The 17,814-nt window shown below is 51.0% G+C and overlaps 2 protein-coding genes across 8 annotated transcripts; one reads left to right on the plus strand and one right to left on the minus strand.

Moving 5' to 3' along the window:
* Window positions 1-706: 706 nt before the first annotated feature.
* Window positions 707-12,785, minus strand: SLC5A6 (solute carrier family 5 member 6). 7 transcript variants are annotated; one of them, XM_043917418.1, is made up of 18 exons: window positions 12,741-12,785; window positions 11,981-12,045; window positions 9,293-9,384; window positions 7,897-8,441; window positions 7,512-7,577; window positions 7,144-7,195; window positions 6,721-6,788; window positions 5,948-6,102; window positions 5,429-5,569; window positions 5,104-5,233; window positions 4,485-4,573; window positions 3,956-4,068; window positions 3,568-3,635; window positions 3,077-3,163; window positions 2,749-2,930; window positions 2,416-2,519; window positions 2,073-2,188; window positions 707-1,668 (listed from the first exon to the last, which is right to left on the minus strand). In XM_043917418.1, exons 4-18 carry the CDS (start codon window positions 8,287-8,289, stop codon window positions 1,516-1,518), a joined length of 1,917 nt encoding a protein of 638 aa, XP_043773353.1. In that variant the 5' UTR covers window positions 8,290-8,441; window positions 9,293-9,384; window positions 11,981-12,045; window positions 12,741-12,785; the 3' UTR covers window positions 707-1,515. The 7 variants fall into 7 exon arrangements, with proteins under 7 accessions (XP_043773353.1, XP_043773352.1, XP_043773354.1 ...); XM_043917417.1 differs by lacking the exon at window positions 12,741-12,785 and adding an exon at window positions 12,609-12,732; XM_043917419.1 differs by lacking the exon at window positions 12,741-12,785 and adding an exon at window positions 12,453-12,579 and having other exon boundaries at window positions 9,293-9,382.
* A 62-nt stretch (window positions 12,786-12,847) lies between these two features.
* On the plus strand, window positions 12,848-17,731 carry ATRAID (all-trans retinoic acid induced differentiation factor). The gene is made up of 7 exons (XM_043917421.1): window positions 12,848-13,004; window positions 13,679-13,800; window positions 15,478-15,549; window positions 15,758-15,829; window positions 15,930-16,051; window positions 16,876-16,973; window positions 17,399-17,731. Exons 1-7 carry the CDS (start codon window positions 12,906-12,908, stop codon window positions 17,501-17,503), a joined length of 690 nt encoding a protein of 229 aa, XP_043773356.1. The 5' UTR covers window positions 12,848-12,905; the 3' UTR covers window positions 17,504-17,731.
* Window positions 17,732-17,814: the final 83 nt, after the last annotated feature.

Consider the following 17,814-nt stretch of genomic DNA (forward strand, 5'->3'; position numbering starts at 1 on the left):
TTTCCTGTAAATGTATTATCATACTTTCACAATTTAAAAAATTAAAAAAAAAAAAAAAAGGAATGAATGAGAGCCTGGCTAGGGCTAGAATCCTGGCAGCTTGGTGGGGTGGGGACACAGGCTGAGCTGTGGCCCTCAGCACCAAGGTGGGGGGCTGTCAAGAGGAGGGCAGTTCTCACGACAAAGTCAACCTGGCGTTTTCTGGGACTGCCCAGATGTGCTTGGGACTGGTCTCTGCTGAGGGGCCTGGAGAGCCTGTGCTTCTGGGCAGCTGGATGGGGCCAAGCAGAGATAGAGACCAAGTGTGGGTGGGCATGAGCAAGGTGTTCTTCACAAGAACATAAATATCCACCTTAAAATGTTCTATTTTTAAATGCAACCTTCTTCCTCCTGCCCCCAAAGTGGAAATTCTCAGAGCAGCAGATTGTTCTGGTCAAGGACAAGTGGGCAGGACAGGGAACAGACTGAGCCACATGGGGAAGAGAAGCAGCAGAGGAAAGTGTGCACGTTCAACCCCATGAACACATTACCCCCTGTAGACATGCACACCAGCCACAGAGATCAGAAACCTCACCACGCCACCCTTGGTCTCCTGCAGGTCTCTCCTCAGCAGGGGAAGACCTGTGCATGGGAGGAGGGGCTTCACCCTCACCAGGGATAGGACTAGGGTGGACGAGAGCAGGTGCAGACAGTACAGGAACCCAGATTCTAGCCCAATGGCAGTTTTTATTCCTTAGGAACAAAGATATGTGGGTAAGAAACTCCAAAAGGAAACAGGAGCATGAATGACCAAATGACACGAGGGTGGCATGGCTCAGGAGTCAGACGGATGGTGCACTCCACAGTGAACCTGGTCATGCCCTGGTTTCTCAGATCAACATCCACCCCATTCCTAAGTGCCCATTGCAAAGGTAGGGGGTGGGGCAGCGAGGTGAAAAGCGTCCCTACTCTACACAAAGGAGATGAATGTACCTGTGTGTTCCAAGAGGCCTCTCAGGGACACCAAAACCTCCCTCTCAAGAATGGAGGTAGACAGATAAGAATGTCTGGGTAGCACAGACAACCTGAAAGTAGTGTTACAGGGGCCCTGTGTGGCTGACAACCTGTGCTCCGATGGGACTGCAAGGGAAGCAAGAGCTGGCCAAGGCAGCTCTGCATCAATCTTGCCAGAGTAGGCCCAGCACAGCTATTTCTATTCACCTCAAAGAAGCCTGGCAATGCTGAATCAGAAGCCATTATCCTTTTGCCAGGAGATTCACCTCTATCCCTTTTTCTGGCAGAACTGTACCCCCTGCAAGCCTAGTTCTCTAGAGAACAGATGGGCAAAGAACAAGGAAAAACCTTGTCCTACTCTCACACCTCCTGTGACATGACAACTTCTGCTGTAGCACAAACTCCCAAGAACAAGGTCCTTTGGTGTGGGTGAGGTCACTCAGTCTGTGATCCTCCTGCAGAACACCAGGGAACTCATCCCTGTACCGCAGGAGGCCTCTGGGTCTTCGTCCTGAGTCAGGATCACAGTGAGGTCTCCTGGAGGATGAAGGTGGGGCTGATCCCCGGCTGGGCGGGGCTTTCCTCAGGCACGGCCATGGCCTCCTGGTCTCTGCTGCCCCTCAGCATCCCATTGCTCGTCTTCTCTGGAAACATAGTGGCTTCCGAGGAGACATCCTGGGGAACATGGGCAAAGGGTGGGGTGAACGTGAGACAAAGGGGAGGTGAAGGAACCTCCCTTTCCTCTTGCAGGAAGGGTGACCCTGCTGTGATCCCGACTAGAAAGGGGACCAGGGAGGGGCAGCAGGGGTGAAGGGGAGGAGTAGGCCTGGGGTGAGTATGAGGGTGGGAGGAGGGAGAGGACAGGCCAGCAGCTGTGGCCTCTCCGGGCCAAGACCCTTCTGCCCACCAAGCCCCCACTTCCCAGTGGGAAGGAGCCGGCACCTGCTGCCGGACCGTCCAGGCTCAGGCAGATCATCAGAGAATGGGGGCTGGGGGAGAAAGAAAAGGGGGGGACGGAAACCAGAAGGCCCAGCAGTATGAGAGGGAGGGGAGGGGCGATCTGACAACAGAGGAGCTACCTGGCTGCAGGCTCTGCAGGGAAGTCGCTTCTGACAGGACACGGGCAGGAGGGCAAGGAGTTTTGGCAACACTGGGTAAATGGTCCGAGGGTCCACGGTCCGGCCCCGCATGCCCCCTGAAGACAAAGTGCTCCTGAGGCTCCTAGTGTATAACCAGAGCACTTCCCAGAGCCATCCACTTTCACTGCTCTGAGCCCCCAGCCCCTGCCCACCTCCTAGAGCTCTGCCAAGAAGTCTGACTGTTCCAGACATCCAGGAGCCCCTGAGCTTAGACCCCAGACCCCTGAGTGCCCTCCCTCAGGCAGTCCTCGTTTCTTTGCGCCTCCATCCCACGCCTCCTCACCACTGAGCAGACTGACAGCCAGGCCCACCACAATGACAGTGGTGGAGTTGTGAGCGCTGTACCATAAATACGACAGGGAATAGAGCCGCTGTAGCCCTGTGGGCCTGGGGAGAGCAGGCGGTGAGGACAATTAGCAATTCATTGAAGGAGCAACTGACCCTCAGACACCTGGCTCCCCACCCCCACCCCCACAAGGTCCCAGAGTCCGGGGAACCAACACCCAGCATTCCCCACCCCACAGGCTTCCAGAGGCCCATCCCTTAGCAAGGGCCCTGGAAAACCCCTCAAGAATGAGCTGCTTTCCCCAAGGAGAAAGAGTGAGCTCTGACTCACTTGGAGGCAGCAGTCGAGGGCATCAGTGTGGCCATGGTGACAGCAGTCAGATTGCTGGACAGGGAGAAGCTGGACCCATTAGGGGGAGAGGGTGGTCTGCCAGAGCCCATGTTGGTCACTATGCTCCCGATGCCGATCCAGAAGGCCATAATGAGTCCAGCCAACAGGCCCACAATGGCACCCTGCCCAGGAACATGGCAGTCTCTTGTCACAAGGCCAGCCCCACCAAAGCTTTATACCAGTTTCCAGCACTCCTGGTCAGAGCCCTGCCCAGCCATTCCCCAGGTCCACCCCCACACGTGACCCTGGAGCCACGTGGGTCACTCACAGGAGGATTTGCACAAGGAAAGAACATCCCGAGGCAGAAGAGTCCAAGCAGCGGCCCCCCAACCATACCAAAGATGCTGATGGCTGCCTGCAGAGGACAGGGTGAGAAAAAGAAAAGCACAGAGGCTCAGAGACCCCAGCATCATCAATGTGGCAGAGCCCCCACCACTGCCTCAGAGCCCCACCAGTCAGATCTGTCAGTCTCTTCTCCCTGGAACCACTAGAACGCAGGATCCTAGAGGGCAGAAATAGTTATGGGAATATGCCTGGGGTTCTCCAGATGCTGATCCTTAGACCTCTCTGAGCCAACAACAACCCTGGGGCTTTTGGCTACTAGGGAGTCTGTTCAGATCTACAGGTATAGCCCATCAAAAGGAATTTCTGACACCTGCCCTCTGTGTCACTCCTTTCACAATAGCTGTCTTCTTCTCTTTCTGATTTCAATCTGCTCCTTTTCTCCCCCAACAATTCTGTCCTCTCCAGAGTCATTACCTGCAGCACAGGTCCCATCTGTGAGGAAATATAGGCCATTCCCAGACAAAGTAGCCCATAACCAAAGGCTGGGAAAAAAAGAACGGGAGAAATAAGCAGATGTGAGTTAACACAATAAGCAGGGAAAGCAGAGCAAAGCTCCTTCCCTAGTCAAACTACTACTTCTCTGTCCCCAGGAAGGGGGCATATTACCTCAGGACCCAGCTCCAGGTCCCTCCCACCCTGTCCTCACTCCTAGGTGACCAAGACTGCTCCTCAGGAAGTTCCCTGGCCCATAAGCAAGGTCAGGGCTTCACTGAGCAAGTGCACTTCAAAGCAGACAGCTGACAGTGCTTAGGGAGTATCTTAGAAAGTACATGGCTGAAAAGATAAGGAAGTATAATCCCACCAATGATTCTGGAAAGCATGGTGGCCCGGACTTCAGAGAAATGAGGGAACCAGGGTCGAATCAAGTCTTCCATTGTAACAGTTGCCAGTGAATTAAAAGCAGAGGATATGGTGCTGAAAGAAGGAAGAGAAAGTCAGGTCCAGAAGGGCAAACCTAACAAGGGACCCTATTGAGGAATGAGTGCCCTGAAGGCAGGAGAGGACACGTGTAACCCAAACACCACTGACAGCTGGAACCGAGGAAGAGGCCTGAAAGGCAGGGACACCTGGCCTCTTCTGAGTGGGGTTCAGATTTGGTTCAAGTAAATCAATTCCTGGTATAGAAGACTCCTTCACCAAAAAGGGGCCTCGCCTAGGAGAGGACATGCCTGCCCACACAGAGGAGCTGTCCCTTGTCGCCCACACACAAACGGGCACAATGAGAGGCTCAGAGGGACCTCCCATCCACCTGTCACCATGTACTCAGAGGGGTCAGCTGTGTCAAGCCTGAAGGGAAAGGTGAAAGAGCCTGAAGGGAAAGATCAAAGTACCTGAGGGAGCCACTGAAGAGGCAGGCGACGAAGAGCCCAGGTAGCCCCGGCAGGCCTCTCAGGAGATCCATCACAAAGTACAAGACGAACTGTAGGCGGAACAGAAGAGTACACTCTCCTCAGAGAAGCCCTTCCCAGGGGGGCGCCACCCTTCCCCTGCACGTGCCAATCACATGTGCCGACCAGTCTGTGGAGACTGGGCGCCTTGGAAGAGGGCCAGGCACTGAAAGCGACCCCACAGTAAGTGGAGAGGAGAGAAAGCAGGCTCTGGAGAAAGAAGGACACAGCAGCCCGTGCCCCAGCTCTCCCCCAGCCACTGGTGTGACTTGAGCATGCTGGCCACCCCACTGGGCCACCGTTTCTCCTCTACCAGATGAGGCTGTGAGGAGGGATAGAAGAGACCAGCTGTGTGACAGCTCCCCACAGGGCAGGTGGTGCGCAGTAGTGAGTCAGTAAAGGGAGGTCCCCACTCCCGTGGGCTGGGCCCTATGACCAGCTGCAGAATTCCAGAGAGGAAGGACTTTATATGCAGTGCCCACCCCGGGTGGGGGTCCTCTCTGCAGCCACCCAGACACTCCCTTTGGCGGGGGCCAGGCAGGGGGCAGGGAGGCCATCTCACCTGGTCAGGGGCTGCCTGACTCTGCTGGGTGCTCATAGGATACTCCTGGTAGTACGTAAACATGACCAGGCCAATGAGGCAGCCCATGCTGAGCGACACCTGCTGGCAGGGGAAGACGGCGTAGCAGGAGCTGCAAGAGAGGCCAGTGCCAAGCGGGCAGAGGGTGTTAGCAGGCCCATCCCCATGCCCCAGAAGGCAGGTCCACGTCCTGCCCAGTGGGTGTGGGTGTGCCCTGGCATCCTGCCCCACCCCAACTGCCGCTGCAGAACCAGGCCCCAGTCTCTCCCACATCCAGGGCCCCCCGTCTTCCCAGTCCTGCCCTCACAGCACTGCAGCCTTCTCCGTGCGGGAACTGAGGTAGCGCTGCACCTGCGCCTGGTTCACTCCATACAAGGAGAGCATCATGAAGACACCCCCGAAGGCCAATGTCCAGAACGTGTGACGCACAAACGGGTCCGGATCCAGCCTGCCATAGACACCAACATGTCACTGTGGCCCCAGACTCAGCCTTCCTTGCCCTCCTCTGACATGGGGCAGGGCAGAGAGATGGCTGTCAGGGCCAAGGTGGACTCAAGACAGGGCGGCAGGCTGGGTGGGAAGGGAGCGGTTCCACTCTGCCAACCCACAGCCTCATCCCAGGTACTAGAAACATCCTGACACCTGACCACCCGGGGCAACACTGAGCTTGCCCTCCACTCCTGCAGGCCCAGCCTCCCACTGGCCTCAAGGCTGCACCTCAACTCCCACAGCTTGCCCTCTGCTCACTACCACCCCAGGCGCAGACTCTAAGAGGGGCTCAGCTCCCAGGCACTACAGACCCCAGCCAGGGAAGGGGTGTACTTACTCAATTCCAGAGATAAGGCCGTGCTGAGAAGCCACTTCCCACACGTGCCCCAAACCGCCCACCTTGGCTGACCCCACAATGATAACCGCCAGCTGCCCTAGGAACATGACCAGTGTCTGGAAGACATCTGTCCAGATGACTGCCTTCAGTCCACCCTGCAGGGAGAAGACAGCAACCCTGCCATAGACGTCCATGGAGCCACACCACCGGTGAAGGCAGCAGCCAGCCGCCAGCGGTAGACAGCTGCTGACATCCTTCCCATCCTATTCCCTACCATCACATCCCATCCCCCAACATAATCCCATCTCTTTTCATATCACCCTAAAAAGTCATGCCAGAAAAAGAGACACAGAAGTACAGAACAGACTTTTGAACTCTGTGGGAGAAGGTGAGGGTGGGATGTTTTGAAAGAACAGCATGTATATTTTCTATGGTGAAACACATCACCAGCCCAGGTGGGATGCATGAGACAAGTGCTCGAGCCTGGTGCACTGAGAAGACCCAGAGGAATCCGGTGGAGAGGGAGGTGGGAGGTGGGATTGGGATGGGGAATACGTGTAACTCTATGGCTGATTCATATCAATGTATGACAAAACCCACTGAAATGTTGTGAAGTAATTAGCCTCCAACTAATAAAAAATAAAAAAAAGTTAAAAAAAAGTCATGCCATCTCCTCACCTATATTCTTATCTACTACCCATCTACTTATCTTGTCCCACCTTTTCCTCTTTCCCCCACCTCCCTCCTCCCCACCCTTCCCCAAGACTGCCTACCAGAGCAGTATAGATGGTACAGACAATGCCCAGGGTCAGCACTGACAGCCAGAGATCAAAGCCAGTCACTGTAAACAGATAAAAGTCACATTCCTATCTCCAGAGGAGGGTTTCCCAGGGATAAACCAGGGAAATGCTGGTAAGATATGAACCATTTGATATTAAGGATGAAATAAATCATTTACCACAATGGAAAAAAAAAAAGTTCACAAAACTCCACCAAAAGGTATTGATTAACCATTCAGACGGGGTCTGATAATGTTGGATTATCTTTCCACCTCTAGTGAAGACCAGCCAAGGGCCCAGATAGAATAATTCTCTGGTAAAGGTTGGGTTCTTTTCTGCACTCTCTCCTCCACCTGCCCCTCCCAAAGGTTTTCCCTAGCCTGCTGTGGCTGGGAGCCAGGAGCTGTGACTCCTCACCTGCATTGAGGGCCAAGGATGGTGCATAGAGGACAACCCCCATATAGATCACCTGTTGGGTATGGAAAGAGAATGTGAAGTGAGGAGCCGATGAGGGAGGCAGAGAGAGAAGAAAAGACAGACCTCAGCTCCAATATCCCAGTGGCCTCCCTTCACCTAGGCTCCCCCCCCTCTCCCTTCTCCCGTAGTTTGGTTTGCCACCACCATGGTTACGTGTGCCAGAACTGGAAGGGATGCAAGCAAGATGCCTCTGGGGGTGAGCAGGAATTTCAGTCTTGCTAGTCTAAGAGCAGGGGAGGCTCCAGTGAGCCTGAATCCCTGTCTCCCTATCCTGCACCAGGCTGAACTTCTATCCTCATTCCACTTACCATCTGAAAGATGAAGGTCACAGTGCCACAAACACGCACAGCTTTATTGAAGCGGAGTTCCAGGTACTAGGTAGGAGTAGATTAAAAACAAAAACAAAAACACATTCCTCCCCACCCCATCCCCAACAAATCACACACAACTTCCTTCAGGAAGCCCAGGAACAGAGGAAATAGCCAACTCATATCCACTCTGGGCCCCCCTCAGCACAGCACCCTTCTCCCCAAACTCCTACCCTGCCCGACCTCACCAGAGTGAACTCCTAGACACACGATGTATTTACCCCTGGCCCTCTCATCAGGCAGAGCTGAGGGGCCCAGACCCCTGTGTGCCTGGTTCCTTCTCTACCCCTGCCCCTGAGGGTCCCATGTGCTCCTCCCTACCTACCTCATAGGCACTGGTGATATGCAGGCGGTAGAAGATGGGGATGAAGACATGTGCTGGGATCAGCAGTCCTAGGAAATAGCAGCAGCCCAGGAACCAATACTGGGTCCCGAATCGGTAGATCTCGGACGGCACACCCAGGATGGCCACAGCTGACTGGAAGGTGGCCAGCAAGGACAGTGCCACAGGAAGGCAGCCCATTTTGCGGTCTGCCAACAGCAACTGGCCGATACTATGTCGGCCCCAGCCACGATAGGCATGGTAGAGCCCGATGGCAAGGGAGAGAACCAGCAGCAGGGCAAAGACCACATAGTCCACCAGGCTGAAGGTGGACGTGACCACGTTGGTGTCTGAGGTTGGAGGGAGGGGTGTGGCGGTGCTCACCCCCACACTCATATTCTCTCTGAGTCTGTGACCTGCGGCCGCTTGCTCTTCCTGGGCTCTGGGCTGCCACACAGCTGGGCAGTGACAGGCAAGTGGCTACGACCTGACTTCCAACCACGTCTCACAGTCCTCCTCCGCCACCAAGTGACATTGTCCAGGGTGAACTACAAAGAAACCGGCTCTCAGGCAGGCCTCTCCTGCCTTCATGGCCACCCACCCTTGGGCTTGTGCATTCCACACCCATCAGATTTGCCCAGCCAGGCCCCAGGGCAACCAAAAAGGCCTGGAGGTACTGATATATGTTGAGTAGGGCGGAGAGGAGAGGGAAGATGCAGCAGATTGAGATAGCCAGGAGGTAACTATTTGGCCAAGACCTTTCTGGGTATACACAACTGTGAAACTTAAGAACCTTCTAATGTCTTCACCCTAGCAGGAAAAGAAAAACCACCTCTAGCCTACTCTCTAGTTTCTTCTCAGAATTCCCTGCCCCATCCCCTGCCGGAAGGCACAGACCCAGTCACTACAATGTACTAAGCCAGCAGAGTCCAGCCTGGCGCCTCCACCCAGCAGGGAAGAAGAAACTTGAGGAAAGAAGAGACTATGGAAACCACGGCCTCCTCTATTCTCCCAGCCTCAGGCCCCACCTTCCATGATCCCCAGTGCTACCTTCCGAACAGCATGCCTTCTCAGCACTTACCACTAGGAAGACCACCTCCATGGCAGCCTTAAATTCCCTTTCAGGCATCCCCAGGCCAACCACTCTGTTCTCCCCAACTTATTTAAAGCCCTGCCAACCACCTCTCAGCTCCTCTACCTGTAACACGGCAGTCAGTAGCAGATCCAGGAAAAGAGGCTGGGTTCAAAAGTGAGAGGCCAACATGCTGGAACCAGGGGTTCAGATTTACAATTTCAGGGGCACTTCAGACAGAAGCTAGCCAACCAGGGAGCTGGGGCAGGGGTGGGCAAGAGAAACAGTCAGGGAAAGTGGTACTATCCCACTGGAGCAGACACCTACCTCGAGGAGCAATCCCTGCTGTGAAGCAAGTCTGCCTGGAGAAGCTGCGTGTCTGGAGCTGAATGGAGGCTGAGGGCCTGAGGGCCTGGTCTCTAAGGAGCAGAGGTGAGAAGAGCTGATGGTAGAGTGAAGCTCAGCAGCTATTTGTTCCAGCCCCTTCAGGGAACCAATCACTGCAGTCCAAATGGCCCTATCACCCTACAACCCCCAAACTCCAGCTCAGCCCTAGAGACTCGAGAAGGGGAGAGCAGGGAGCTCACATTCAACGGCATTCTTAGATGGATTAGACTTTTGCTGCAAGTCCCACTTGGCACTGCATGCCAGAAGGAATTGCAAAAGAGTTGCTGAGAGATGGGAAAGTTGCTGTTCTAACTCCTGCACAATAAATACTAATCCTTAGAGAATATATTAAATACCATTATCCTCAGAACAAGGACCAGATCCCAGTATGCCAAATCTTAAAGGAATCTTAAGAGATCACTAGCATTACCCCCTCATTTACCAACAGACCTGTGAATTTAGAAAGCCTAACATGATGACCATTAACATTTTTTGAACACCTGTTATAAAACACAGCACTGTGCTATGTACTTATTAGCAATGATAAATAATATCTATACCTTTCAAAACACCATGTCTCTCAGGTTATACACTTTATATGAACACTCTTTAGTTCTCTAAGGTTAGACAGCATGATATAAAACAACAGAGAAATGAGAGAATTGTCAGTAGATGTGACAGGTAATTCACCAGAAGCCCCTCCCTCCCTACTCCCTGAACCAGGGCTGGAGCAGAGTGTTACAAACTGCTGTCAATCATTCCTGGAACAAAGTTTAGGTTTCAACTAATCTAGAGACAGATTAACATAAATCAGTTTTCTGTTCTTGCCCACTAGGAGAAAGATCAGCCTCACTGTCTTCCGGCTCTCCTACCAGGTGTTCTTGGACACATGTTGCCTGCCTGGCAAGATATGGCTTCATGCAGACCAAACCCGAACCCTGAACTTCCTAGGGCCAATGAAGAGGGGAAAACAAGTTGGCAACTCTTGAATCATATGTTCTACTACGTCACCAACATGAGTTCCCAGAACAATGTTCCCAACAGGCCACTCAGGTTTAACCTAAAGATGCCTGGGGCCTTTGCACATTGCAACATCTGAAGTTTTCTCACTCCTCTTCAGCAAGTTTTTCATTGCTACGATAGAGGTGATGGGAACTACCAGAGAGTAAGAGGAAATATGTCTGCTGTGTACAAATAACAATGTACAGCGGTAAACGGCTGTATATGTATATAGCTAGGCAGGTAGCTGCAGAAAGGAAGGTCAAAGTGTAGAATGGAAAACAAGATGTACAGAAATAGAGACCCTCTGCTGCTGGGGTAAACTGGCAGGGCTTCCTGAGAATTCTACTTGCATGAGATGCAGAGAACCCTCCTGGCTGGCTGAAGAAAGAGCCAGGCAAGACAGGAAAAACCTGACCCAGTAACAAAAACTTCACCAGACAGGTTCTATGAGCAGGACAGGGACCTTCTAACCTTTAAAAAACTCACCTCTCTCTGAGAGGTGCCAAAAGTAACAGAAAAGCTGTTTCACTAAAACTAACACACAGGGCACCAAATAGCAGGCTGTAGGGGGCTCTTTTAAAAAATCCTATACACACAGACAAGAAAGAGAATCATTCCTAACCACCCTAATCACACTCTCACCTTGGTAGCAAAATGAATTGCTTTGACTCCTACAAAAGGCAAATGGGCCACCGGAGGACCAACCTTCCCCAAAAGATGCCTTCAAAATCTGTCCTTGTGTTACACGTATTCCCCATCCCGATCCCACCTCCCACCTCCCTCTCCACCCAATTCCTCTGGGTCTTCCCAGTGCACCAGGCCCGAGCACTTGTCTCATGCATCCCACCTGGGCTGGTGATCTGTTTCACCATAGATAATATACATGCTGTTTTTTCAAAACATCCCACCCTCACCTTCTCCCACAGAGTTCAAAAGTCTGTTCTGTACTTCTGTGTCTCTTTTTCTGTTTTGCATATAGGGTTATCATTACCATCTTTCTAAATTCCATATATATGTGTTAGTATGCTGTAATGTTCTTTATCTTTCTGGCTTACTTCACTCTGTATACTCTATGGCTGATTCATATCAATGTATGACAAAACCCACTGAAATGTTGTGAAGTAATTAGCCTCCAACTAATAAAAAAAAAAAAAAATCTGTCCTTGTGCCTAGAATCCCGCAGGGTCTGAAAGCCTGTCAGTTCAGTTCAGTCGCTCTAGAGGTCCTCATTAAAACGCTGCTGCTGCGGCTCCTAAGTCGCTTCAGTCGTGTCCGACTCTGTGCGACCCCATAGACGGCAGCCCACCAGGCTCCTCCGTCCATGGGGTTTTCCAGGCCAGAGTATTGGAGTGGGGTGCCATTTCCTTCTCCCATTAAAACGCTAGTAAGTAACTAATGCCTTAGTAAACGTGCCAGCCCTCTGAAAGTAAATGCTTTTAGGAGATTCCAGACACCTGGGGGTAGGTAGAAGGGAAGCCAGGCTAGAAGACGAGCTTTGGTTAGCTTTGATGAGTTTTTGCTGGCCCTAACCACGCGCACACTCAGTCCCTTCCGGCACAGGGCTCCCTCGGCGCCCTTCGGTCGGGGCCTCGTGCCACCACAGGATAGCCCTTATCTTCCCCTTACCTCCAGGGCCCAGCCAAGACTAAGAAGGTCTTGTCGTTCTTCCCGAGATCTGCATCGCTCCTTTTCTGGGAAGACAAAGGAGATGAGGAGTTAGGGGAGCATCTATCCTGCTTCCACCTCCTCGCCAGAGCACCGGACGCCGCGTGGTTTCAGGACTGAGCTGAAAGGGACAGGGTGCCCCGAGCGTCCCCGAGCTCGTCTCCTCCCGACAGGATTTGCCCTTCGCCCTTCGCTCCACCATCACCCTTACACTCTTTCTTTCCTGACTTCTCTCCTTACCTCCACACGCGAGGTGACACAAGCACTACCACCCCGCCGCCGGGACCTTACCTTCCCCGGACTTCAGTATAGGAGCCGGCCCATCCCGCCACTCATCTCTCCACTCCTCCCCGTCCCTCCCCGCCCTGACGCCACACTCCGGAGCCTCTGTGCTTCGACCCACCCCCTCACGGACTGCCTTCGACCGGCCCACCTGCCCGATCTCCACACGTGGGTCCGGCCTCCACGGGAGAGCCGGCCAAGTCACGCCAGGCCGGGTGACAGCGCAGTCCCGCCCCCTGCCCGTCCCCGCGCCGCCATGTTTACTGTGGGCAAATGGATTAACCCCGAGTTGCTACAGAGACGCTACCCCGACGTCCGGGCGCATGGAACGCGGCGCTGAGAAAGCCGTGGCAGGGAGGCCTTCGCTTAAGGGGGGAGAAGGGTGTGGTCAGCCCCCTGAAGAGGACTGGGGCGCCCAACAACAAAAAAATACGCTGACCGCCGCGACTAGTGCTAACCGACCCCTCCTCCCCCGACACCGACCTGCCCCGCCACACTAGCCAGGCGGGCCAGGCCACGCCCCGAACGGGGGCGTGACACGGTGGGAGGCGGGGCCGCACGCGCAAGTCTCGCGATCAGTGGAGAAGGTCGGAGAGAGCGAAAAATGGTCCTTTGCGGGCTCGGCAGTCCTGTGAGCTTGGTTCCCTGGGCTGCAGCCCTGCTCTTCGTTCTGAGCGTGGCAAGGGCTTTGGCGCTACCCGAGGTACTGAAGCAGATTAAAGGTTGGGTTGAAAAAGAATTGCTCGCCGGCCCTCGGCTCTCCCCTCTCCCCTGCCTGCCGCAGCCTCGATTTCGTCCCTGGGGCCTCCCTAGCCGTAACCCAGCTGGCTCCCACTCCCGAGTACTGAACGCCGCTGTCGCTTTCGCCCTGCTGACGTCCAAAGACGTTTGAAATTTGACCTCTTCTCTCCTTAATATTCGAATAACTATAAGTTCTTTCCACGAATGAGTCCTCCGGCCGTTCTGCAAGCTTGCGGCGTTCTAATGCCGCTGCATAGCGTGCGTTGGTAGGACTTTACTTTCTGTAATGCTTGATGAGTTCTTTGTGTACCTGCAGTCCTTTTACACCCGGTCACATGGGGCTGGCAGGTTGAGAAATCATTGGAGAGGGCATTATAAATGTGTTCGAATAGTAATTCTCAGAAATGAGATCCTTCCCTGGATAAGATCCGTACAGAAATTCTCCGGTGCGCTGTTTTGGCGCCTGGTTGCAGGGGAAGAAATATGCCTTCTAGTAAATCTAACATAAAGGCCCTGTGTAAGAGGAATTCTGGAACGTTTACTGGCAGTTAACGTTTAAGCCTCGGTTGTTTTTTGGTTTTTGTTTTTTCCTTGGCTTTTCTTTCTGGAGTTCTAATAGTTTTCTCTCTTCTGCAGATATGCACCCAGTGTCCAGGGAGAGTGCAAAATTTGTCAGAAGTGGCTCTTTATTGCAAGCGGACACCAGAGCTAACGCTGCAAGCCCGCTGCTGCCTGAATGGGGAAGGCACCATCCTGGGGTGAGGGAGGAGAAGACCTCCCTGGGTACTGGAAAAGAGTTCCCAAACCGGATTCTTCAAGGCTTGCCTGATTGGCTTTGGGGATAAATATTCGTACATATTTTTGAGGCATCTAAACCATGCGTCTCAGACTTTTAAATCTGTTTTTGGCAAAGTGAAGAATCTGCCTACAGTCCAGGACACCTGGGTTCAATTCCTGGGTTGTGAAGATCACTCAGAGAAGGAAATGGCAACCCACTCCAGTATTCTTGCCTGGAGAATCCCATGGACAGAGGAGCCTGGCAGGCTACAGTCCATGGGATTGAAAAGCATGGGACATGTACTGAGTGACTAACACTTTAAACAACCCTGTGGTTCTTCCTGGTTGAAAAATGCATAAAAGTCATAATTTTGAGCATTTTTTAACCTTATTTCTTTTGTTTATTATTAACTCTCTGGCTTATTTACTGTAGTGTCTCCATGAAATGACTCCTTTGGCCTCCAGGACACTATGAAATATGGTTTTCTTCCTCTTCTCATTAATTCATATTTGAGGCAAATTTCTTTTTGTCCCCTTATACAGATTACTTCCTTCATTGTTTTCCCCTCACATTCTTGAGAATCCACTTATTCTTACAGCTTCAACCATTATGCAGGTGTCTCCCCAAACTAGATCTCTTTTAATTTCCTTTGATTTTTCTCCAGATATGTGGAGAAAATATAATAGATCCTTATTAAACAATTCCTTTTTCAGAGCACCCTCACTTCAGATTCAGAAAGTCACTTGTCTTGCTTCCATTCTCCTCATTCCCTTATCTATCTAAATACTTACTTATATAGAACTTTCAGAAAACCAGTTTCTTTCCATTATTGCTCTCTGGCTTTAAAATTAAACTTATAATTGTCTGTGGCCCTAGGATAAAGTACAAACCAGGAACTATCACAGACTGGCCCAACCTACCTTTACAACATTACTTTCAATTAGTTGTCCACTCAAACCCTCCAGGAGAGTCTGGCTTCAGCCAGACTCTTCTACCTCCAAAAGCAGGCCACCTTTGTTTCTCTGTTCAAGCCTCTCTCTTTACCTAAACTTGCCTTCCTCCATCAAATTAGGACATATCTGTCCTTTAATTCCAACATCTTTTGTGAATACTCTGTACTACTAAATGCCAGAGTAATACCTTTTAATTTTTCACTTCCTCTAATCCTTAGTGTCTGTACCACTCAAGTTAATTTTATATACTGCTCACATTGCAATTTACTGTTTATATATTTTTTATTTTGGGTGATGGTCTTGTTCCCCTAGTGCATTGTAAACAACTTGCAAGCTAAGATACTGAATGTTATTTTTAATTCTCCCAATTTTTGCAGTTAGTAGGCTTAAGTAATATTTGCAGTTAGTAGTCATTAAGTAAATATTAAGGCACTATTCCATTAAGTAAAGGAATAGACAGCAATAGATATTGAAGAAATGTGACTAGTGCAAATGAGGGACAGAATTTTTAAAAATTTAAGTAGCTACATGTATTAGTGGTTACTTAATTGGACAATGCAGGATTAAAACATCTACCAAAGTGCCTAGTTTGTGGCCCTGACATAGGTGTGCTCAATGAATATTAGCTGTAAAGGGTGTTGTAATAGCTTACCCTGGGTGAAGGAGAAAGATACACAGTTTCACTAATTACCTTATTTCCTCAGGCTGGATCTCCAGAACTGCTCTCTGAAGGACCCTGGTCCAAACTTTCCTCAAGCACATACTGCTATCATCATGTAAGTCATTAGTTATCCTCCTTCCCAAAAGGTGACGTTGGCATAGGGTTGATGGGAAAGTCTTTGAGGATGGACTGCTAAAAAGATGTTTGAATATTGTCTACATTTGGACAACTCAGAATAAGAACTGGATTATCATCCAGAAAGATGTGTGAATGGAAGTAAAGTGTTTTCCTAGAGCACAGTGCTAACAGTGTGTGCTTTGCAGAGACCTGCAGGCAAACCCCCTCCAGAGTGACTTGGTCAACACCTTCCATGGCTTTACTCACCTCCAGACTCTGTGAGTAAGAGTGTGGGGTGGGGGAGAGAACCAAAGAGAGGCAGTGCTATGAACTCAGCAACTTTGGTCTGCATATTATGACTGCCTGTGTTGTGTTCAGGATACTGCCACAAGATGTCAACTGTCCTGGAGGTATTAATGCCTGGGATACTGTCACTTTTTATGTAAACAACCAAAACTGCGAAGGACAAAGGAATATTTGCAACAGCACTGAGGATCCAGGTATGCTGTCTCACCTTCACCCCTCCGGAAACTACCCCTCCTCCCTTGTATTCTCTATTTTAGATCAGGATGGTAAAATTGCCTAAGTGCCTTTTGTTCAGGTTTCCGAAGTGTTCAGTCCAGGCGCTCAGTCGTGTCCGACTCTGCGACTCCATGGGCTGCGCTATGCCAGGCTTCCCTGTCTATCACCAACTCCCAGAGCTTGCTCAAACTCATGTCCATTGAGTTGGTGATGCCATCCAACCATCTCATCCTCTGTCACCCCCTTCTTCTCCTGCCTTCAGTCTTTCCCAGCATCAGGCTCTTTTCCAGTGAGTCAGTTCTTTGCATCAGGTGTCCAAAGTATTGGAGCTTCAGCTTCAGGATCAGTCCTACCAATGAACATTGAGGATTGATTTCCTTTAGGATTGGCTGATTTGATCTCCTTGCAGTCCAAGGGACTCTCAAGAGTCTTCTCCCAACACCACAGTTCAAAAGCATCAATTCTTTGGTGTTCAGCTTTCTTTTTGGTCCAACTCTCATATCCATACATGAATGTCTACTGGAAAAACCATAGCTTTGACTAGACGGACCTTTGTTGGCAAAGTATGTCTCTGCTTTTTAATATGCTGTCTAGGTTTGTCATAGCTCGTAAGTCTTAACCCTTTGGAAAGAAAGGTCTTAAAATTATTTTGTTATCATGACAGTGTTCTGATTATCTGTAGTCTTCTTTCCACTGTACCTTTGACCTAGAAATAGTTGAGAGAATCTTAAGCTGAAGGAGATATATGGGAAATATACCTAATGAAATCCAGTGATGTTCTCTGTTTTTCTCTGGCTCTCAGAAATATGTCCTGAGAATGGATCTTGTGTACCTGATGGTCCAGGTCTCTTGCAGTGTGTTTGTGCTGATGGCTTCCATGGCTACAAGTGTATGCGCCAGGTGAGGAATGAGGCCTCCTAATTAGTGATAAAAGTGAAGTCGCTCAGTCGTGGCTGATTCTTTGTGACCCCATGGACTGTAGCCCACCAGGCTCCTCCATCCATGGAATTTTCTAGGCCCGAGTACTGGAGTGGGTTGCCATTTCCTTCTCCAAGGGATCTTCCCGACCTGGGGATCGAATCCAGGTCTCCCACATTGCAGGCAGATGCTTTACCATCTGAGCCACCAGGGAATTAGGGACAAGAGAGATGCATAGATACCTCTTTAAAAGAAGACCAGCAGCTGATGCAGAGCACCTAGAGAAGGAAACTAGAAGAAAACTGCCCTGGCTGAGGAGACAGATATGCTAGGAAATTACTGGATGTTAGGTTGTAAGCCCTTCATGTAACCCTATATGAAGTTTTTTTTTGGTCTGTTATTCACAGGGCTCCTTCCCATTGTTCATGTTCTTTGGTATTCTGGGATCCACCACCTTATCCATCTCCATCCTTCTTTGGGGGACTCAACGCCGAAAAGCCAAGGCTTCATGAACCACAGATCTTCCTACTGACCTAAAGATCATCCCCATCTTAACCGAGTCAGGGAGATTTGCTTCCTAGGCATCATTCATCTGCGGATCCTCCCAAGGCAGAGGCCTCCGTTGGAAGGAAGACGGAAATTTGCACAACCCTGGTGTGTTGTAGACATCCAGTCCGGGAGTGGACTAGTACCAATTCACATTTGTGCTGTTGACCATAATAAACAGTTTTTCTTTTTTTCTTCTTGTCTCTTGGTTGGGGTGGGAAAGGCTGCTTCCGGGGAGAGTTGGTTTTCACAGGTTTCCCTTACCTTCGCGTTTGGT

This window comes from Cervus elaphus, chromosome 11 (assembly GCF_910594005.1).
Source record: "Cervus elaphus chromosome 11, mCerEla1.1, whole genome shotgun sequence".
Classification (NCBI taxonomy): Eukaryota; Metazoa; Chordata; class Mammalia; order Artiodactyla; family Cervidae; genus Cervus; species Cervus elaphus.